The sequence below is a fragment of the Panthera onca genome, chromosome C1 (assembly GCF_046562875.1).
Source record: "Panthera onca isolate mPanOnc1 chromosome C1, mPanOnc1 haplotype 2, whole genome shotgun sequence".
In the NCBI taxonomy this organism is placed as follows: Eukaryota; Metazoa; Chordata; class Mammalia; order Carnivora; family Felidae; genus Panthera; species Panthera onca.
The window spans coordinates 57,303,019-57,327,932 of NC_138346.1; the positions used below are offsets into that span (position 1 = coordinate 57,303,019).

At 34.1% G+C, this 24,914-nt stretch overlaps 1 protein-coding gene across 1 annotated transcript in view; it reads right to left on the reverse strand.

The window, feature by feature from the left end:
- Positions 1 to 10,233: 10,233 nt before the first annotated feature.
- MTX2 (metaxin 2) overlaps positions 10,234 to 24,914 on the reverse strand; it is a 66,262-nt gene continuing 51,581 nt past the window's right edge. Inside the window, exons 6-10 of the mRNA XM_060621847.3 lie at positions 23,906 to 23,998; positions 23,360 to 23,398; positions 22,849 to 22,974; positions 21,667 to 21,743; positions 10,234 to 10,678 (exon numbers count right to left, since the gene is read on the reverse strand). Coding sequence (XP_060477830.1) covers positions 10,495 to 10,678; positions 21,667 to 21,743; positions 22,849 to 22,974; positions 23,360 to 23,398; positions 23,906 to 23,998 — 519 coding nt within the window. The 3' untranslated portion in view covers positions 10,234 to 10,494. The remainder of the gene's footprint in view (positions 10,679 to 21,666; positions 21,744 to 22,848; positions 22,975 to 23,359; positions 23,399 to 23,905; positions 23,999 to 24,914) is intronic.

Sequence of the window (24,914 nt, forward strand, 5' to 3'; positions counted from 1 at the left end):
ACTTAGCTTATTGGGAATCTTGAAAATACAAATTATAACCACATTAGGAAAAAACTGTCTAATAATTCTTTGGCAAAGAGTCAGATAGGTATAAAGTGCAAACTGGCACAAACATTTATGAAAACAATTCGGAATTACCTAGTTAAGTTAAATATACACATACGTGACAACACAGCAATTATACTCTGGAAAAGCATATACCCTGTAAAAACTGTTGCACATTTATACCAGATATGTAAAGGATTGTTCATAAGCAACATTTTTTAGAACATCAAGACTCTGGACATAACCAAAATGTCCGGACAAGGGCACAGAGAAATCAAGTGTTACATTTTGGGATAAAAGAATACTATATAATTAACCACTGCTAAGCACAAGAAAATGGATATTCAAAAATGTAATATTGTGGGAGAGAAGGAAAACACAGAAGAATGCACATAGTATAATTCCATTTATAGAAAGATCAAAAGCAAAAAAATTAAATCATAGGAATGATTAATACAAAATTCAGGATAGTGGCAAACTCCAGTGGTAGGGTAAAGAGCTGGGATTGGGTGAAAATAGTGTCATATACAGGTCTTTAAGATATTAGTAAATGTCCTATTTTTTAACTTCGGTGTGAATACGATCCACATAACAACAACATATTAAGCCACTGAGATAAAAGAACGTGTTTGTATATCTTCAAAAGCAAACTTCTATGAACTTATGTACATCATATATTAAGTAAATAAAGCTTATAAAAATAATGGGATTATAGACTGCCCTCAGTTGGGAGCATCTGAAGCAAAGGAGTGGTTCACTGGTACCTGGGAGTTTTTATTATTTTCTCTTTTCTGTATGTTTAAAATTTTATATAATAAAACCTCTAAGAATTTACCACTTTTAATTCTAAATAAGCATTTCTTATCTCAAGATTAACAAGCAGCCTAGATTTCCAGATTTTCAGTTTTAGAATGTAGAAAGCCGAAAAACGCACTGCTCCCACCCTCAGAATAATGATGAACTGGCCGTCTACAAATTCACCCCAGTTCTCGACCGGCAGAAAGCTGAGACTGCACGGCCAACTAACCAGGTCTAAGGAGAGAAGACACACAAGCATTTGTTTACTTTAAACAGACACTACTGAAATATAAAAGATAAACAGACACTACTGGACAACGGTAAGAACTCAGCTAAAATTTCTAATAAACTGCTGAGTGTGGCCTGACAAAAGACTATTAAAATCCTGGGGCCACAGCAAAAGAGGAATTCACATTCACTGCCAGGCTCTTGTCCAAGGACCTCATAGGAAGTTTACAAAAAAAAAAAAAAAAAAAAAATTGGAGACACAGTGAGAATCTAAGAAAGTAAGTAAGTGTCCCTTGTGGTTCCTTGGTGAGAACAGCAGTAGTTGCAGGAAAGGCACAAAATTCTCACCTGGAACTTTCTCCCATATTTCTCACATGGAACAAAAGGTGTCAAACAAAAGCAATTATATTATCCATATACAAAAACAAACAAATACACAAAAACTTAGACTCTTACTTCACCCCATTAAAATTAACTTAATATGGATCACAGACTTAGATGATGTAAGAGCTAAAACAATAAAACTTCTAAAAGAAACCACAGAAGAAAATCTTTAGGACTTTGCATTATGTAAAGATTTCTTAGATATGCCAACAAAAGCATAATCCATAGACAAAAAGTGTGATAGACTAGACTTCATCACAATTAAAAATTTCTGCTCTTCTAAAGACACCACTGAGTAAATAAAAAGACAAGCACAGACTGGGAGTAAAGCAGTATATATTATTTGAACATGGGCTCTGCTTAAAGATATATATTGTACACTGTATGTTATATGTAAGTGATGAATCACTAAATTCTACTCCTGAAACCATTATTACACTATATGTTAACTTGGATTTAAATAAAATTAAAAAAACATTTTTTTAAATACATATTGTAAACCCTGGGTGACCACTATAAAAAAATTAAGGTATAAATAATAATAGTGGCTCAGTGAGTTAAGCGTCCTACTTCAGCTCAGGTCACGATCTCGCGGTCCGTGAGTTCGAGCCCCGCATCGGGCTCTGGGCTGATGGCTCAGAGCCTGGAGCCTGTTTCCGATTCTGTGTCTCCCTCTCTCTCTGCCCCTCCCCCGTTCATGCTCTGTCTCTCTCTGTCTCAAAAATAAATAAAACGTTAAAAAAAAATTTTTTTTTTTAAAATAATAGTGGTAATAAGCCAACAGTAGAGATAAAATGGCCTCATTAAAAACAAACACAAAAAACAAAAAACCCAATCTGAAAGAAGAGTTAAAAGAAACATGGAACAAGTAGAACCAACAGAAAATAACTCGTAAGATGATATGTTTTAATCCACCTGTATCAATAATTACTTTAAATGTAAACACCCTAAACACAGCAATTACAAGACAGAAATTGTCAGGTAATGCAAGATTCAATTCTAAGCCATTTAAAAGAAAAACATTTTAATCTTTTTAAATGTTTATTTTTTGAGAGAGAGAACGCATGCAGGGGAGGGGCAGAGAGAGAGAGAGAGAGAGACAGAGAGAGACAGAGGATCCAAAGCAGGCTCCACGCTGAGAGCAGAGGGCCTGATGTGGGGCTCGAACTCACAAACTATGAGACCATGACCTGAGCTGAAGTTGGGACACTAAACCAACTGACCCACCCAGGCTTCTTTATTTAAAAAGAAAAACATTTTAAATAAAAGTATATAAGTAGGCTAAAAGTAAAACGATAAAAACAAAGAGATCTTGCAAATATTAGTAACATGAAACATAGAGGAGGAGCTATATCAAATAACTAAAGTAACCAAAATAACTAAATATCAGACAAAAAACTTTAAAGCAAGAAACATTACTAGAGATAAGGAAAGACAGTACACATCAATAAAGGGATTAGTTTTCCAAGAAGAAATACTAACCTTAAATATCTATATATAACTAACAGAAGATCTTCAAAATGTATGAAAAAAATTTGATAGAAATGAAAGGAGAAAAAAAAAACACAAAATTCTACACTCTTCTCAGTAATGTAGAACAAGTAGGCAGAAAATCAATATAAGGATATAAAAGACCTTAATAATATTGTCAACCAACTAGACTCAAAACATATATAGAACAGTTGTCCAACAATAGCAAAGTATTCCTTTCAACTGCACATGAAACATTTACCAAGATCAACTATATCCTGGACCATAACACAAACTTTAACAAATTTAAAAGAAATGAAATATAAAGTATATTCTAGAAATATAACAGAATTAAACTACAAATCAATAATACAATGATATCTGGAAAATCCTCAAATACTTTCAAATAAAAGAATACACTTATAAATAATCCATGGGTCAAAGAAGAAAGCATAAGGGAACTGGAAAATATTTCAAACTGAATGAAAATGAAAGCGCAATATCTCAGATTTCCGAGGCATTGCTTGGAGGAAAATGCTTAATATTAAAAGCTTATATTAGAAAAGAAACTTTCAAATCAGTCTAAGCTTCCACATTAAAACTATAAAATGTAGAGCAAGTAGGGGCACCTGGCTGGCTCAGTCAGTAGAGTATACCCAACACGACCCTATCTTGATCTTGAGGTCGTGAGTTCAAGTCCCACCTTGCATATAGAGATTACTTAAATAAACTTTAAAAAAATGTAGAGGAAGTAAAAGAAAGGAAATAATGAGAACAAAGAAGAAACTGAGAATGACAAAACTACACAGAAAATCAATGTAATCAAAAGCTGGATTTCAGAAAAAATAATCCATACAATTGATAAGTCTCTAACCAGACTAAGAAAAAGAGAAAACAAAAAATACAAACATAAAGAAGGAAAGAAGGGATATTACTACAGATGCTACAGACATAATCATGGAATACCAAGAACTCAATGCCTATGGAGAAAAATACACAAATTCTTTGGAAAGGCACACACCAAAACTCTCTCAAGAGAAAACCAGTAACTTGAATAGTCCTAAATCTATTAAATAAATTAAAATTTTAAGTTTAAAATCTTCCAACAAAGAAACCTCCAGGCCTAGCCAGCTGCATTGATAAATTCTACCAAACACTCAAGGAAGAGATAATACCAAATGTAAACTCTTCTAAGAGGAAGGAATACTTCCTGATTCATTTAATGAGGCCAGCATTAACCTGATACCAAAACCAAAGGTATTACAAGATAACTGGAGACCAACATCTCTCAAGAATATGGACACAATAATCCTTAACAAAACCTAGGAAATCACATCCAACCATATTATGATCATATGGGATTTACCCCAGGAAACTAAAGCTGATTCAACATTTGAAAATCAATTAATGTAACTCTTCATTTCCACAGACTAAGGGGAAAAAAAGATATGATCATCTCAATGGGTACAGAAAAAGTCTTTGATAAAATACATCATTCATTCATAACTTAAACACACATACAAACTCTCTACAAACCAGAAACAGAAAGGAATTTTCTCAATCTGTTAAAGGGCATCTACAAAAACCTACAATCATACTTAATGGTGGACTAAATACTTTCCCCCTAAGATCATGAATAAAGCAAAGATGTCCATTCTCATTACTCCTGTTCAACACTGTAATGGAAATCCCAGTCAGTGCTATAGGCAAAACAAAACCAAAACAAAACAAGTAAAAGGCATGTGGATTAGAAAGAATTAAATAAAATCATTTCTATTCACAGAACACAGGATTGTCAAAGTCGAAAATCCAGAGAATCTACTATAGTTTACCACAAATTCAATTACTGTAATTTGATAAAAATGTAAAAAAAAAAAAAAAAACAAAAAAAACCCCTGAAGATATAAATTCAACCCCAATTCTTAAAAACTTAAAAACAGATTAGGAAAATATTTATATCAGTCTAGATATAATCAATCTTTTTAATGTTTCCTTTTAAGACTCAAAATACATACATTAGCTCATAAGAGGCAACTGGTTATAATTAAAACAAGAAGTTCAAATAAGTTCAAAAAAGTTACTACATTAAGTGTTACTTTAGAATACAGTATCTTGAAATATCTCAATGTACAGCTACATTTTACCCATCCTCATCAAGGGACAATCATACACAACAGCAATAAAAACAACTACTCATTATCTGTTCTTCAAAAAAGTATCAAGATGTATTAAATGAACAGACTGACATTTTATAATTCATCTTTCCTAGACTTGGGCTCCTAATGAATTAGTTAATACAATGGCTACTTGTCCAGTAGTCAAGTCAGTTAAAAATAACAAGTTGGGACTTCTAAAGGGTTTAATACAAGATATATTAAATCCTTAATGTACATCATTCAGAAGTCATCAAATAACACTGTAAACTGCATCTATCTTGATTTAAACTTTCTCACTACTCATAATTTAAATTTTAATTTAAATAGAGGATCATGCTACTTAAAGTTCAGTATATACATTAGGTATTTTGTCAGTAAAACAACACTTAACTTTTTTGGACAGAAAACCAGCTTTTCAATGATCATTTTTAGCTACTATAAACTGGCTTTGTGGACCCATATTTAAAAGATAAAAGCAGGTAACTAAATCACCATAATGGGATGGTCAAGGTTTCTACTTTCTAATGCATTATTTTGATGGTGATTAAGTCAACACTAGAGAAAAACAAGGCCCCCCAGAGTGATCCATAGATACAGTAAGTCTTAAGAAAGAGTAAATAACTCAACTTGGAATAAATAACCATTGTCTCCCAATGTTCCTCATTTTAAAATAAGAATATAGGCAGTAGTAAAGATTCCAAAAAAATAATGGAAGGGAAGTTTCTGGGCTTATTCTATGAAGCCAGCATTACCTTGATTTCCAAACCAAAGACCCCACTAAAAAGGAGAATTACAGGCCAATATCCCTGATGAACATGGATGCAAAAATTCTCAACAAGATAGTAGCAAATTGAATTCAACAGTATATTGTTAAGAATTATTCACCATGATCAAGTGGGATTCATTCCTGGGCTGCAGGGCTGGTTCAATATTCACAAGTCAATCAATGTGATACATCACATTAAGAAAGAGTAAAAACCATATGATTCTGTCAATAGATGCAGAAAAAGCAATTGACAAAACACAGCATCTTTTCTTAATAAAAACCCTCAAGAAAGTTGGGATAGAAGGAACATACCTTAATATCATAAAAGCCATATATATGAAAGGCCCACAGCTAATATCATCCTCAAAGGGGAAAAACTGAGAGCTTTCCCCCTGACATCAGTAACATGACAGAAATGCCCATTCTCACAACTGTTGTTTAACCTAGGGTTGGAAGTCCTAGCCTCAGCAATCAGACAACAAAATAAAAGGCAACCAAACTGGCAAGGAAGTCAAACTTTCACTTTTCACAGATGCCTTGATACTCTACATGGAAAACCTGAAAGACTCCACCAAAAACTGCTAGAACTGATACATGAATTCAGCAAAGTCGCAGGATATAAAATCAATGTACAAAAATCAGTTGCATTTCTATATACCAATAATGAAGCGACGGAAAGAGATGTCAAGGAATTGATCCCATTTACAACTGCATCAAGAACCATAAAATACCTAGGAATAAACCTAACCAAAGAGGTAAAAAATCTGTACACTGAAAACTACAGAAAGCTTATGAAAGAAATTGAAGACACAAAGAAATGGAAAAACATTCCATGCTCATAGATTGGAAGAATACTGTTAACATGTCAATACTACCCAAAGCAATTTACACATTCAATGCAATCCCAATCAACATAGCACCAGCATTCTTCTCAGAACTAGAACAGTCCTAAAATTTATATGGAACCACAAAAGACTCCGAATAGCCAAAGTAATGTTGAAAAAGAAAACCGAAGCTGGAGGCATCACAATCCCAGACTTCACCCTGTACTACAAAGCTGTAATCATCAAGACAGTATGGTATTGGCATAAAAACAGACACATGGATCTATGGAATAGAATAGAGAACCCAGAAATGGACCCACAAATGTATGGCCGGCTAATCTGCAGCAAAGCAGGAAAGAGTATCCAACGGAAAAAAGACAGTCTCTTTAGCAAATGGTGCTGAGAGAACTGGACAGCAACATGCAGAAGAAGGAAACTGGACCATTTTCTTACACTATACACAAAAATAAATTGAAATGGATGGAAGGCCTAAATGTGTGACAGGAAACCATCAAAATACTAGAGGAGAAAACAGGCAACCTCTTGACCTCGGTCACAGCAACTTCCTATTTGATATGTCTCTGAAGGCAAGGGAAATAAAAGCAAAAATGAACTATTGAGACCTCATAAAGATAAAAAGCTTCTGCACAGTGAAGGAAACAACCAGCAAAACTAAAAGGCAACCAACAGAATGTGAGAAGATATTTGCAAATGACACATCAGATAAAGGGTTAGTATCCAAAATCTATAAAGAACTTACCAAACTCAACACCCAAAAAACAAATAATCCAGTAAAGAAATGGGCAGAAGACATGAATAGACACTTTTCCAAAGAAGATATCCAGATGGCTAACAGAAATATGAAAAGATGTTCAACATCACTCATCACCAGGGAAATACAAACCAAAACCACATTGAGATACCACCTCACACCAGTCAGAGTGGCTAAAACTAATACCTCAGGAAACAGATGTTGGCAAGGATGTGGCAAGAACCCATTGATGACCTGATCATCATCAATGACAACCTGGACAAGGCCTATCAGGCCCTGGTGGAGGCACTGTCCGAGGAAATCAAGAAGACCCAAAGGACCAGCCACTCCTGAGAGGGACGGCCAGCTGTGTCCTCCCTGATGGGGACTCCACTCACATCAGCCAGCACCTCCTTCCCTCAGACTGCCATGTCTGGGGGACCCTGGCCTTCCCTATCCCCCTCCTATGGGAGCCAGGCCCATGTCCTAATAAAAACTGCTGGGTAACTGTGAAAAACAAAACAAAACAACAAACAAACCCTCTTGCACTGTTGGTGGGAATGCAAACTGGTACAGCCAGTCTGGAAAACAGTGTGGAGTTTCCTCAAAAAATTAAAAATAGAATTACCCTACAACCCAGCAATACCACTACTAGGAATTTATCCAAAGGATACAAGAGTGCTGATTCATAGGGGCACATGTACCCCAATGTTTATAGCAGCACTATCAACAATAGCCAAATTATGGAAAGAGCCCAAATGTCCATCAACTGATGAATGGATAAAGAAGATTATGTATATATAGACAGATAGATACACACACACACACACTAGAATACTACTCAGCAATGAAAAAGATTGAAATCTTGCCATTTGCAGCAACGGGGACAGAACTGGAAGGTATTATGCTAAGTGAAATAAGCCAGTCAGACCAAGATACTGTATGTTTTCACTCATATGTGGATCTTGAGAAACTTAACAGAAGACCATAGGGTAAGAGAAGGAAAAATAAGTTACAAACAGGGAGGCAAACCATAAGAGACTCAAAAATAGAGAACTGGGGGGGGGAGGTTGGGAAAGTGGGGAAAATGGGAGATTGGCATTGAGGAGGGCACCTATTGGGATGAGCACTGGGTGTTGTATGTAAGTGATGAATCATGGGACTCTATTCCCAAAGCCAAGACTATACTGTATATACACTGTTAGCTAATGTGACAATAAATTATTAAAAAAAAAAAAAAAGATAAAGATTAAACAACTTAAAGAAAAGAGTCTAGATGTATATACTGAAGTACAAATGGTTCTGGTTCAATTAAATGAATGTTATGGTAATATTAAAAGAAAAAAGCATTGGGGTGCCTGGGTGGCTCAGTTAAGTATCCAACCGACTCAGGTCATGATCTCTCGGTCTGTGAGTTCAAACCCCATATCCAACTCAGAGCCTGGAGCCTGCTTCAGATTCTGTGTTTCCTTCTCTCTCTGCCCCTCCCCCACTCGCACTCTGTCTCTTTCTCTCTCTCTCTCTCTCAAAAATAAATAACCATTAAAAAAATTTTTTTAATTAAAAAAAAATCACTAAGTACAAAACAAGTATACAAAAATATACACCAAAAAAAAGGTCATAAAAATTCTGCAAAAACACAGGTTAACTTGGGATTTTTTATTTTAAGAATATACATTACAAAACTAGTTCAGGAAGGCTATAAGTAGCATTATAGTCCAAAGAGAGTACCCAAAGTTTACGTGGGATTTAGACCAAGGAGAACCTAATATATCCCTTATATGGTATAAATCTATGATCTTGACAACAAAAAGAAGTGTAGCGTTCGCTAAAGGCCAAACCGATGCCAGACTGCCTGTGTTTGAATTCCAACTCTGCCACTTGCTTAAAACTCTATAACCTTGGGCAAGGCATTATTGCTTTCTTGGTCTCCATTCCCTCCTCTGTAAATTGAGGATAATATCCCTCATATTGTTTTTGTAAGGATTAAATGAAGTAAAAATGCCTGGTATTACATAGACAGAAAATACAAATGTACAATTATTCTAGATATTTTCAAGAATTAACATGATTTTCACATCTCTTTATAGCATCCCTGGTTTTATATAAAATATGAGAAAATTTGAAAGGGACAAAACATATAATCCTTAGTACTTACATATAAATTCCTGTTGATACCTCAGTGAAAACTATACTCTCTTCCCCACAAGAGGAATAAAACATCATTAAAATAATCTTGTCTCAAAAACATAAGGTCCTTGAAACTATCCATTTATCAAATATAAATTATAGCTGCTCTGATGAGATGTTTAAAAATTCAAGGGGTGCCTGGGTGGCTGAGTCGGTTAAGCGTCCACCTTTGGTTCTGGTCATGATCTCATAGTTCGAGAGTTCGAGCCCCACATTGGGTTCTGTGTTGACGGCTCAGAGCCTGGAGCCTGCTTCGGATTCTGTGTCTCCCTCTCTCTCTGCCCCTTCCCTGCTCATGCTTTGTCTCTCTTCCTCTCTTAAAAATCAACATTAAAAAATAAATAAATAAAAATAAATAAAACTTCAACTAGGTTTAGGTATGAAAAATGCTCTTAAACGGTAATCTGTTCCAGGATTTAATTGCCTTGCAATTATTTACATTTTCTGAGTGCATGTTTCTTAAGAACATTTTTCCCATGCCTAGGTTCACCATGTACCTATTAAAGTAATCTTAAAAGTATGGAGCATAAATTACTCGCCTTAGAAAAGACCGTTTATTCCATGTAAAAAAACTCAAGAGTGGCTTTCAGAAAGATCAAAAGGAAATAAATACACCAGCCATACAGTTCTTTGAGCTTTATTTTTATAGGCATACGTTTCAAGGAAAACAAAAATTTCAAGATATAGAGTACAACATAGCAAATGAAATCATTCAGAATTGCTTTAATTAACAGTATAAAGTACATGTATAGGATACATTATATAATTTACTCTGAGGTTTCAAAAAGCAGTATTTTTGGTTTTAAAATTCTGGTATCATTTACTAGGTCTTTCACATATTTCAAGTTAATTTTTTTTCCATCACTAAATTAAGACATATCTCTAAGATGATCTGATAGATGAGCTGCCTTTACCACGGTCTTCAAAATAGTGCTGTTCAATTCTTCTACAGAAAGCAAGGAGGTTGCTATAGTTTTTTACCTTCTCGCAAAGTTCATCATTGGTCAACTGTGTGGTTAGAATGGTATACAGATGGCCAAATACCAGTGCATCTAGTTCAGTAGGCCTAAAACAAAGATAGAAATGAGAGTAACATGAACAGCATTTAACTTGTATGGTAGAATATACACTACTTTTTAAAACATTCTATTCATCTATTTAAAAGAAAGTCACATGAGAAATAAATCCTACCTCAACTTGATAGAATTTATTTTGTTTTTACTTGGGAGTTTCTGTTGTAAGACATGAAAAAAACAACTTTTTAAGTCATGATTTGCTAGTTGTGTGACTTGCTTTTTAAAGTAGTAAGACATTAAAATAACCTTGGCACAATTGTTTATATTCATTTTACTCATTAATTTATCCTTTAAACAGGTCTCCAATGCACCAGGAACTGTGTGCTAGGTGCGAGAGCTACAAGAACACCACAGATATTCTAAGACATGGGACACAAAACATAAATTACCACAGCACAATTTAGTAAGTGCTGTAATAGATGTATAAACAAAATGGTATCGAAGCACAGGATTTCACTGTGGTGCGGGAACAAGTAACACCTGATTACCCAATCATGTATCAAAAACATGATTTAATTTTAACTTTACCACTTTTCAAGTCACTTAGCTTTCTGAAAGAGAAATAAACATTGCCTCAATAAAAAAATTTCCAGGGTTTTTTCCCCTTTAATTAAATATTAGTAACAAAAAATTGAAATTTATCTACCTCACTACTAATGGTCTATGAATGAGGCATCACCAAACTACATTATATTAAAATAATTGCCAGCACAATCTTACTAAAGGGAAAATATCATCATAATTAGGAGCTAATTATTGGTGTCAGTCCCACAATGATAAAGCTTTTGAGAAAATATGTGTTAGCCTACCTAAATGTGAAAGTATGTTGCAGTGATCTAGTTTAGAATAGATTTTGGGGTCCATCAAATCTAAGTATGAATCCTAATTCTGCCACTTCCTTTCTAGCTATGTGGCCTTGATCACTAATGATGAATGACCTCATGCTGCTGCACGGCTTTAAATACCTCTTTATGCCACTAAGTCCCCACTATTTGTCTCCAATCCCAGTCCCTCTTCCAAATTCCTCAATCATACACACATACATACTACATAACATCTCCGCCTGAATGGTGAATAAGCATCTCAAACATGCTCATCTCATTTCCCAAACTAAAAGGCACCACTAGCCTCTCAGCCATCTGCACCAAAAATCTCAGGGTTACTATTGAGTCCTCTCTTTCTCTTGCCCTCATATCCATCAGCAAGTGTTGTAGACACAACCGCCAAATGTGTCCTGATTACTACTAATTCTCTCCCTCCGTTCTCATCTACTCTGAGCCACCATCATCTCTCAGCTAGACCACTGCAATAGCCTCCTAACGTTGGCTCTATTCATTGTCCACAGAGTAGCCAGTGATTTTTTGTTTCAAGTCACCACACCGTACCACTCCAAGCATAAAATATTCCAACGAATATCCATCCCACTTACAGTAATATGCCAAACTCATTACATGAAGCATGCAAAGCCTAGATGACCTGGCCGCTGCTTACCTCTTCAGCCTCATCTCCCACCACTGTCAACATACTACTAATAACAGCCTTGCTTCTTCCATCCAAATGTAACAAACTCAAGCCCATCTTACGGCCTTGACACAATTATTCCTACTGCCTCTAACACTCTTCCCTTGACTTCACATTGCCAGCTTCTTATTTTTCAGAATAAGGTTTAAATGTCACATCTTAAAGCCTCCCCTGAACACCCAAATTAAAGTGGACATGCAGTCACTTATTACCACGTGATCCATTTTAATTCTCCATGTGGCACTTAATACTATCTAACATTTGTTGTTAGGTGTCTGTCTCCCTCTACCAGGGAGATCTTCTCTACTTGTTTCCTGCTGTGTCCCCAATACTTAGAACAATGCCTGGTATAAAGTAGGTTCTTACTAGGTTTTGAATGAATAAAAACGTGACGCATTTATATTACCACACTATAATTGTGTTCACGTGTTTCCCCTCATTTTACTCCAAGCTCTTTAAAGATAACACTGCATATATCTTTTATATCCCCAGTTCTTGGAAAAGGATCTCAGGAACTGAACCTGTATATGCTGGATGCAAATAGGGAGAAATGCATCCTGCCTAAGGTATGCAGGGTATTTAATTTTTCAATAGTGGTTATTCACATTCTTTCAAAGCCTTCCCTTTTTTGACACATTCATGAAGAATTATTAGTCAGGTGAGGGTAGCCAACGTGTCCTTGGACTTAATAGCACCATGATCCTATCATATAAATGAAGAATCAATAACAAAGGGATGCCTGAAAAGAACCAGAGATATAGAAGGTGGACAAATGTAGAGCTGAGGCACTCTGGGAGAATTAATATAAACACTAACTCTTCCATATCCCTAAACATATTTCTTAAAAGATGTATCTTATCTCACCAATCTTTCCTAATTCCTGTTTAGGATTAATGACTCTTTGCTTCTTGAATTAGATAATAAAAAAAGGTGAATTTATTTCCTGATGCAAATTCCAGTGGTATAGATGGGCATCCTTTATCAATAAATGAAGGCTCTTAAGGAGTTCAAGCATAAGTATATATTCAAACTAGAGTGGTCTAAAAGTACCCCTGAAGTGGTCAAAATGTTATTTGCTGCAAATAAACATCCACATAATTCAAAAGTTGCTGAATTATACAGGTAATAAGCATACAGAAATTGATCTTATGTTACATAAAGATAGGAACTCTTTGGCAAGTTACTTTAGAACATCTAACAGGAAGTAGAATACAATATACTATATCAACTGAAACATACATAACTTCTAATGCATATTTTTTGTAATCTTTACAAATTTCAGCCATTACTTAATTATATGTATATATATGACATATAAATTACCAATTCCTACAATTCTTTCTTTTTAAAAAGTACACCTGTGATAGTAGTTACACAACTGTATACCATTACTAAACATCAGAGCTGTAAACATAAAACTGTCAATTTTACTATATATAAATACCATAACAAACCTAATTTTTAAAAAACTGTTTTAAGTTTATTTTTGAGAGAGAGAGAGAGAGAGAGAGAGAGAGAGAGAGGGAGGGAGCGTGCATGTGCGAGCAGGGGAGGGCAGGGTGGGGTGGACAGAGGATCTGAAGCAGATTCTGTGCTGACAAGCAGAGAGCCCGATGTAGGGCTTGAACTCACAAACCATAAGATCGTGACCTGAGCCAACGTAGGACACTTAACTGACTGAGCCATCCAGGCACCCCTAAACCTAATTATTAATTTTTTTAAGTGTATTTATTTTGAGAGAGAGAGAGAGAGTGCATGTGCATGCACAAGCAGGGAGGGGCAGAGAGAGAGGGAGAGACAGAATCGCAAGCAGGTTCTATGCTCTCAACCTAGAGCCCAATGCAGGGCTCGATCCCATGAACCAAGAGATCATGCATGACCTGAGACAAAATCAAGAGTCAGAGGCTTTACGGATTGAGCCACCCAGGTACCCCTAACCCTGATTTAAAAAAAAAAAAAAAAAAAAAAAAAAAGGCAATAAACTCAGAAAATATTTGCAATTCATATGCAAGCACAAAACACACACTTTGCCCAGTATTTCTACTGAATTAAGAGCCAAGATCCTGATGAACATCCAGTTTTAATAATTTTTCCTAAACCATATATAAAGAAAAACAACATTTCTACCCTTCTGATAAGTAGTGGATTGTAATTTGAATACTGATGGCAACTCTCCTCCTAAGATTTTTAACATCTTTTATATATATTATTACATCTAGCTTTATAGACTTTTTATTAGAAAAACATTCAAAGGTCATAAATACATTTTTAAATTCCTTATCTTGCATTATCATTCTTCCCACATTTCTGTTGGTTATTACTATTCTTTTTCTTCCTATTTTTATTGAGAAATAATTAACATATATCATTGTATAAGTTTAAGATGTACAGCATGGTGGTTTGACTTACATATATTATGAAATGATTATCCTAAAAGGTTCAGCTACCATCCATCGGTTATCTAATATTCTTTCATTTGAATATCAAAATAAAAATACTGTAAAATGTGAATGTTTTCTTAATCTTTCCCATTTAAATTTCTCTGCACTCAACTTTTTTGCTTTATTATGACTGCATATTTCTTTCTTTCGGATACCTTTTATAGTCAGTTCAGTTAAAACACATTAATTTTGTCTCAGTTTTCAAGTAGTTTTTCTCTCCCTTACACTACTAACTTGCCATGTCTTCATGCTCTAGCAATAATCTACATATTCTTTCTTTATATACTAATCACTGATCTTTAAGACTGTCATTCAAGTTTGTAAATCAAGTCCCTTGCCAGCCTTTTTTATATCTAACCTTTGAAATTTTAAGCAATCCCTCCTTAATTTTCTCAGGTGGTGATTTTTAAAATTACTATCACTAAAGTATAATTGACACACAATGTTAGATTAGCTTCAGATGTACAACATATTGATTCAACAATTGTATACATTATACAATACTCACCACAATAACTACAGTCACCATACAACATTATTACAATATTACTGACTATATTCCCTATGCTGTACTTTGCATCTCCATGACTTGTTTATTCTATAACTAGAAGTTTGTACTTCTTAATTCCCTTTATCTATTTTGTGTATCTTTCCCATCCACCTCCCTTCTAGTAACTGCCAATTTGTTTCTGGGTTTAAGAGTCTGGTTTTTTTGTTTATTTGTTCTGTTTTTTGGGTTTTTTTTTTTTTCCAGATTCCAAATGTAAGTAAAATCATATGGTATTTGTCTTTGACTTAGCCTAATACCCTCTAGGTCCATCCATGTTGCTGCAAATGGCAAGACCTCATTCCTTATGATTAATATTCCATGTTATATGCATACATATTATATATAGTATATTTTAATTATATATTATGTATATATACATACATACATACACACTTTCTTTATTCATTCACCTATTGATAGATACTTGGGTTGCTTCCATAATTTGGGTTTTGTAAATAATGCTGCAATAATAAATAATAATAAATATGTATCAACAATATTTATTATCAACAATTATTATCAACAATAATAAATATGTACCTTTCCAAATCAGTGTTTTATTTTTTGTGTATGTGTGTAAATACCCAGTAGTAATATTACTGTATATTTCTATTTTCAATATTTTGAGGAAATTCCATACTGTTTCCCACAGTGGCTACACCAATTTACTTTCTCACCAACAGTGCACAAGGGTTCCCTTTTCTCCATCCTCACCAACACTTTTTTATTTCTTGTCTTTTTGATAATAGCCATTCTGACTGGTGAGGTGATATCTCATTGTGGTTTGGATTTGCATTTCCCTTATGATTAAGTAATGTTGAGCATCTTTTCATGGGTCTGTTGGTCATCTGTATGTCTTTTGGAAAAATATCTATTCAGGTCCTCTGCCTATTTTAATCAGACTGGTTTTTTGATGTTGAGTTGTAGAAGTTCTTTACGTATTTTGATATTAACCCCTTATCGAATATATCATTTGCAAATATCTTCTCCCATTCATTTTGGTTTTGTTGATGGTTTCACTGTGCAAAAACTTTTTATTTTGGGGTAGTACCAAGTTTATTTTTTGCTTTTGTTTCCCTTGCCTGAGGAGACATATCCATAAATATGCTGCTAACGGTGATGTCTAAAGGATTACTGCCTAATTTTCTTTTAGTTTTATGGTTTCAGGCCTCACACTTAGGTCTTTAGTACATTTTGAGTTTATTTTTATGTATGGTGTGAGAAAGTGGTCTAGTTTCATTCTTTTGCATGTGGCTGTCCAGTTGGCACAACACCATTTATTAAAAAGACTATCTTTTCTTCCTTTGTCATGTTGGATATTTTTACCTCCTTTGTCATAGATTAATTGACCATACATGCATGGGTTTATTTCTGGGCTCTCTATCCTGTTCTATTGATCTATGTGTCTGATTTGGTGGCAGTACCATACTGTTTCGATTACTATAGCTTAGTAGTATATCTTGAAATCTGGGATTATGACGCTTCCACAGCTCTGTTCTTCTTTCTCAAGATTGCTTTGGATGTTTGAGGTTTTTTTGTGGTTCCATACGTATTTTAGGATTATTTGTTATAGTTGTATGAAAAGTGTTATTTGTGTTTTGATAGGGATTGCATTAAATCTGTAGATTGCTTTGGGTAATATGGACATTTTAACAATATTAATTCTTCAAAACCATGAGCAGACTATATCTTTCCACTTGTTTATATCATGTTAAATTCTTTTCATCAATGTCTTATAGCTTTCAGGGTATAGGTCTTCTACCTCCCTGGTTAAATTTATTCCTAGGTATTTTTATTCTTTTTGGTGTAACTGTAAATGAGATTATTTTCTTAATTTCTCTTTCTGTTACTTTGTAACTAGTAAATAGAAACATAATAGATTTCTACAGATTAATTTTGTATCCTGCAACTTTACGGAATTCATTTGTCAGTTCTCATAGCTTCTTGGTAGAGTCTTTAGGATTTCCTATATATATTATCATGTCAAATGCAAACAGTGACAGTTTTACTTCTTTCTTAACAATCCGGATGTCTTTTATTTATTTTTCTTATCTGATTGCTGTGACTAGGATTTCCAGTACTATATTGAATAAAAGTGGTAAGAGTGGATATCCTTGTCTTGTTCCTGATCATAAAGGAAAAGCTTTTATTTTTTCACAACTGATGTTATCTGGGTTTTAATATATGGCCTTTATTATGTTGAGGTATGTTTCCTCTATTCCCACTTTGTTGAGAGTTTTTATCATGAAGAGATGTCATACTTTGTACTTTGTCAAATGCTTTTTGTGGATCAACTGAGATGACAATCATATGGTTTTTATCCTTTCTCTTATTAATGTGATTTAGCACACTGATTGATTTGAGAATACTGAACCACCCCTGCAACCGTGGAATAAATCCCACTTGATCTTGGTGAATGATCCTTTTAATGTACTATTGAATTCAGTTTGCTAATATTTTGTTGAGGATTTTTTGCATCTATGCTCATCAGAGATACTAACCTGGTTTTCTTTTTTTCCCTTTCTTTCTTTCTTTCTTTCTTTCTTTCTTTCTCTCTCTCTCTCTCTCTTTCTGATAGTATCTTTGCCTGGTTTTGGCATCAGGCAAAGATACAGATCAGAAAATCAGATCAGAAAAGATACAGATCAGAAAATCTATAATGCTGGCCTTATAGAATGAATTTATAAGTTTTCTTTCCTCTACTATTTTTTTGAATAGCTTGAGAAGAATAGGTATCAACTCTTCTTTAATGTCTGGTAGAATTCACCTGTGAAACCATCTGGTCCTGGACTTTTGTTTGTTGGGAGTTCTTTCATTACTGATTAAATTATCAATTGGTAATTTCTTTATTGAATAAACCTCAATAAAATCCAATTCCCCTCTGAAATCTTTCATCTTAAGATTCCTATGTGTAATTTTTGCAGCATTTCTTCAATATCCTTTCCCATCAGTATACGAAAGTTTATTTTCAAGTTTTACCATTTAATAGTTAATAACAACACTCTTTCTTTTTCAAATATAACTCTTCTTCCAATTTCTCAATTTAAGCTAGTTTTTTTTTTTTTTTTTTTTACATTTTATTTATTTTTGAGAGACAGACAGAGCACAAGTGGGGGAGGGGCAGAGAGAGAAAGACACAGAATCCAAAGCAGGCTCCAGGCTCCGAGCTGTTAGCACAGAGCCCGACGCGGGGCTCGAACTCACAAACTGCGAGATCATGACCCTGAGCCGAAGTCGGACGCTTAGCTGAGCCACCCAGGTGCCCCTCAATTTAAGCTAGTTTTAAAAAACACTTACTGAGCCTCTGCTACCAACTAGGTTTTATTTAGAAAATACACAGACCTGCAAGGAGCTCATAAATGCTTTACAACAATGTAATTCATTCATCCTGACTATACTTAGGGGGAAAAAGGTAACATAAAAATAACCCTTTAAGAAAAGTTTACTTTTTCATTCCAAGTCCATGCTCACATGAAAAAGAATAAATGACCCAGTAGTCTGTCAGTATGTGTCTTAAAAGAGATCACATCAGCAAGATAGTTTATATATAACAAGAAAATACAGATTTTGTTTAACTGCATTTCAGAAATATGATTTAAAGATTTAAATGCTACCAACACTATATACTATTAAGAATAAAGAGGCCACCTGATGTTAATAACTATCTTGCATTATTTCTAATTTCTTTCAATTTCACCTTCCTTTTTTCTTTCCACCATTTATCTTCTTTGTCCTCTTTTCCCAATTCCTATTCCTGCTGCAGGATTTCCCTCATCTCCCTTTCCCCTTCTCTCATCAAGTACAACTACTGAGTTTCTTTCATGAGTTCTCTCAACATCCCCAGAAGGTAAGCTAGGAGAAAATTTTAATCTAATTTTAGAGGGTAAGGGGACGATACACGGGGAAATAAAGTAACTTGCTGAAGTCTGGTATATATTAAAGCCAAGAAGAGAGTTCAGGCCACTGGCCTGGAATCCAATACTACCTTATCTAGTAGTATCTTAAGTATCTTAAGCTAGTGCTCTATTCACTAAGGTAAGGTATCTCACAAAGTAATGATTCCTGATACATAAAAGAGAAAAATTCTGTCATATCAAAGTGAAAATACAAGTTACATTTTCCTAATTCCAGTTCAGCATTAGACAATGGGGTAAAACTAAAGTTAAAAATAAAATGTATTCATTTTTCAATCATTAGGGGAAAATGTTTATTTAAGTCTCATACAAGGGAAAACTATTTCAGAAACCTACATCTTAATATTAAACGGTTCCTCCATAGCAACCGTTGGTTTTCTGCCTGTTCTAAACTTTGAATTTTTCATTACAAGCTTAAATATAATCGTACCATTATATGAAAAAAAAAATTCTTTCTATTGCCACTAAATTACATGCTAAATGATACCTGGTTATGAAATCCCTGACACTGAGTCAAATGAGAAAAATAAGATATATTCTCTTGGCCTCTCATGAAGATAGCATGTATAACAAAACTAACTCCTAACACATAACAATGCACTTCAAACAATAAAACACACCTCTTCTGAGTGTTTCAACCTCTAAGAATTCCTATATCAGCAAGACAAGGAACTACTTGATACTAACATGTGGATACATTTCTTTTGTGTTAGAGACACACAGAGATCTGTTGATCTCTGAGGCACATACAGAATCTACATTGCAAACATTACTAACATTGCTGTAGAAGCTTTACCTACCAGGATTTCACGGTATGAATTCTTTGACCTCTGTGCTTCAGAGATCAACAGACTCCAAATTTCAATTATAGGTAGTATACTTTAATATAACAAATATTTTTTCTTTTTTTGAAATTTTTTAAAGTTTATTTATTTTGAGAGACAGACAGAGCGTGAGTGGGGGAGGGCAGAGAGGGGAGAGAGAGACAAAATCTCAAGCAGGCTCTGCGCAGTCAGCGCACAGAGCCCGACGTGGGGTTCAAACCCATGAAATTGTGAGATCATGACCTGAGACTAAATCAATAGTCAGACACTTTACCAATTGAGCCACCTAGGCATCCCTTCCTTAATATAACAAATATTTCTAAGCTATCACCACAGTTGTGTTTGTTACAAATATTAATATCTATACCAAAAGATGTTTGACGTGGCTACAGAAGATGAATGCCTAGAAAGATATAATAAACAATAGCAAATAAACCTTTTTAAAATTACCAATCTAAAAAGCAAAAATTTGTATTACAGAGCCAAGAAAAGTCTAGAATTTCTATGTAAAACAGTGCGATTAAAATGCTAATTTAGGCCCATCTTAAATTGTATCACAGGATAATTCTGCCATATTAAAATTGTAACATTTTTTTAAAAAGTTTTTTAATGTTTATTTTTGAGAGAGAGAGCCCGAGCGAGCAAGCATGAGCAGGGGAGGGGCAGACACAGGGAGACACAGAATGCGAAGCAGGCTCCAAGCTCTGAGCTGTCAGCACAGAGCCCGACAGGGGGCTCGAAGTCACAAACTGGGAGATCATGACCTGAGCGGAAGTCAAACACTTAACCAACTGAGCCACCCAGGTGCCCCAAATTTTAACATTTTTTTAAAAAAAGGAAAATTCATTCTTTGCCTTGATACTCTTTTCCAGATTACAAAATAATTGTCTCAAACATGAATTATTCAATTTACATATACATACATACATATTTAACCTACATCCTTCATACTCATTTCTGTGCTTTACAAGTATTTTCATTAACTTTTAAAATTAAAGCACAACTTACAGACCTATTTTTTTTTATTTTTATTTAAGTTTATTTCTTTATTTTGAGATAGAGAGAACCTGTGGGGAACAGGCACAGAAAGGGGGACAGAGGATCTGAAGTGGGTTCCATGCTGACAGCAGAGAGCCTGATGTGGGGCTCGAACCTACAAACTGCAAGATCATCACCTGAGCCGAAGTCGGACACTTAACCAACTGAGCCACCCAGGCACCCCTATTTTCATTAACTTTTAAAAGATAAGTTCATAATAGTGTTTGTCCATCCAACAATGTTTTTAATTGTTTATTTTTATTCAGTCTTCTACTCCCCAGGGTATCACCCTACATAAAAAAGTATAGCTACACTTCATGTTTTAACAGTACTTTGCAAATGCAGAATTTTATTAAGATTATGTAGTTCCAAACACAGCATCTGGAACTACCCGTAGTAGCACCTCTATCTGACTGTCTAACCAGTCAGACAATAATGACTGGTTTACATGTCTGCCCTGAAGACAAATTTTTAATGGCAAGGGCTACATTTTAGAAATTTGAGTCTCCCAGAGCCTAGAGCTGTGTCTGATAGCCAAGAAGTGCTAAGTAAATGTCTAATGAGGGCAAAAATGAATTTAAATATACCAAAATCTTTTCACAAATACTGATAAAACAATCCCTCTACGATAGAATAAGTTTGTAACCTAACAATATAGAAAAGAAACTCAAAAAAGATAAACTTTCTTACTGCTTATTGAAGAAATATGGTTGTGTTCCCAGTCTTTGAGAAAGTGCTTGACAGCACTGGTCTACATCTTCTAAGACCTAACAAAGGCAACGGACCACAAAGAAAAATATTTAAATTAGCAAAACAATAAAATGTGTCTAACACTTAGTCTGCACCACAGTTTATAACAAAAATATAAATGTAGGTAACTTTTTATAATATATTTAAATCGGACTACAGAACACATACAGAACATAAGCCATCTTTTTTTTTCATAAGCGATACTTTCTATATAACAAACAGGAAGACGATGTGAGAACAGCTTTCCTTTAAACACAAGTACACTTACGTTACTTGTAAGGATTACTATCAAGAAAGTTTTTATCTCAAAACTCCACACCCTACAAAAATGTTTTCCTGAATCCATATATTCAAATGATCTTACATATATTAAAAAGCTTGTTTCATAAAGATGACACTACCGACCTAACCATGAGTAAAAGCATCTGAGTGGTCTTCCTGCTAGTGGAGATGGATTTATGTCATTTACTCAATCCCTATTCATTTACCCAATCCCCCTGGTGGCCAATGGCACACATCGGTAAACTGGTGCTAGGACTACGCGTAGCCTTGGAAAAGAGACATTAGTTTAATGACTGAATTAGTTCAATCTCATGACCTTGACCAGATACGTATTTTTTTAATTTTGCTACTTCAGTAAATTTAAGATTAAAAAAAAAAAAAAAAAAAACAGATATATTAAGCACTGTATTTAACAGGGTTTGGTTTTTTTTTTTTTGTTTTTTTTTTAAGCCCTGATGTTGCAGATCTACATTTACTGACATAAAAGATGTCCACGATGTACTGGTGAATGGGAAAAAAAAAAAAATCAGATTATAGAGTGACAGGTATAACATGATCCCATTTAAAGAAAGTGTTATTAAGAGATATCCAGAAGAATGTTCTCCAAATAGCAGTGGCAATTTCTAGGTGGTAGGATTTCAAGCAATCTCTATTTCCTTTTTGAATTTTTCTGTGTTACGTAATTTGTTTATAAAACAAATAAAAACCACTTCAAGTCAGAAAAAAATAAGAGCAAAAATTTTCTTAATTTTTTTTAATTAAAAAAAAACTATTAATATAAAAAATGAATTTCTTAATGTATTAAAGTTGAGGCTTTTGTCAACTTCAGTCTGAACTCACCTGGTCCAGAGTCTTGTTACCCCATCCAATAGCTTTCATCTTACGTTTGACTTCCCACTGTTTCTGGTAGGCCAAAATATGATTCAGGGGCCAAGGGTAAGGAGATCCATATCTAGCATGAGTGATCTAGAACAAAAGGATTTTGTTATCAACACGATTCTTTCTAAAAACAAAGCCTGTTTTTACAAACAGAATACTCAGGAAAACATATTTTCAGAACACAAACACAGCAATCTGAAAAAAATACACAGCTTGCAAGCTAAAAAATTAAAATTTTAAGCCATTCCCTTTAAAAATATATAAACTTTTATGTACTTTGCAACCAGTTATATCAAACGATGACACATAGCTTCCCTAAAATGTATGTGCAAGCAAAATTAAAGTAAGTGAAAAACTATATCACTAATGGTATAAACCACAATGTTTCATTTATGAGCAGGGACTTAAGATTCTGAGCAAAAGTGTTTTCTCATTAAATTTTAATTAAGATAAATGCTGCAGAACCACTCACCTCCCCTACTGTAGCTTCATCACACCACTGAAGATACAACTAGGAACAAAAGAACAGTCACTAGAACTTTAGAACACCAAAGAGAAAATGGATAAAGAAAATTATTTTCTGCCATGGTGATTTTTTATGAGCCAACCCTATAAATGTCACACGTAAGACAGTTGCCCTCCTTTGGCTAATGTTGCCATACAGAATTATTAAATTTAACTGATGGTAGTACTGCATAAAAGTATTTCTTATTCATATAGTAGTGTATCTCTAAATATCATCAAAGTATTTTACAGATATGAATGAAGTAAACATCCCAAGCCCAAAGTCAAATAACGAATGGGCAAGAATCACTCCTTTTTACAAATAGAAAAACTAGATCTGAAATGCCAGGCAACTTGTTCAAACATAATAACCAAATAATTCCAGGAACCATCCTAGTCCGAGAGTTGACAGACTATATTCCTATTTCTCAATAATTTTAAAATAACCTATAAGAAAGATTATCTTTTGTAAGAGGAAAAGCTTATTTTCAAGGCCTATTATCTTCTATTATACCTCTGCAGTCAACAGCATATTGTTGACTAATTCCATGTAGGCTTTCATTTCTGCTTTTTGGACTTCATCCAGCCCATCACTAAGAGAATGGCCCTAAAGGGAATTTAAAAAAATTTGAAAGAGCATCGTATTAAATAGAGAATAACTTTCAGTTATCTTACTACCAAATAATATAAATGTTTTTACATCAATGGTTTTATGACAAATGTCCAATAAACTTCTAGAATATCTCCTAAAATTTTATATGAAAAATCATTAATTATCTGCTATCACTACAAAATATTAGTAAGTAGTATTTCTATGCTATCATAAAAGTGTATCTTTCAATGGACAAAATTAAATTTCCAATTATTTCACAAAAGAAGAAAACAAGAATGATCAGTAAACCTTTTTTCTAAGAGACTAACCTTATTAGTAATAAAATAAATGCTAGAAGATTGACATGTGTTACTTATAAAGTGGTCAAAGTTGAAAAAAATGTTAGTAAACGTATAGGGAAACAGACATTAATTTTTAAATTCTAATATACTATAATAATGAAAAAATGCATAAAATAGTATATCCTTTAGTTCAATACAACCATCTGTGGTGAGATTTTAAAAATGCACACCCCCTTTAACATCACAGGATCACTCTTCGGAATTTATCCTAAAAAGATAATCTGACAAGTTTACAAAGGTGTGTATAGAAAATATTTACCTGAACACTCAGTAAGAGCCAAAACCTGACTACAACTTAATGTGCCCATCAATAAAGACTTAAGTGAATAAGTTATAATACATCCATATAAAAGAATACTATACAAGAATTTAAAAGGATGATGTATTTCTGTAGTCATTAACATGGAAGAATTTCCAAACATATTGATGATTTTAAAAGGCAGGTTGCAAAATAGCACATAATAGTAAGATCTATATTTTTCTACATATGCAAAGAAAAAGTCTGGAAAGATGTTCCCCAAAATGTTAGTGGGGGGTTGTCCTTTATAAGTATTAAAACGTAAGCTGAA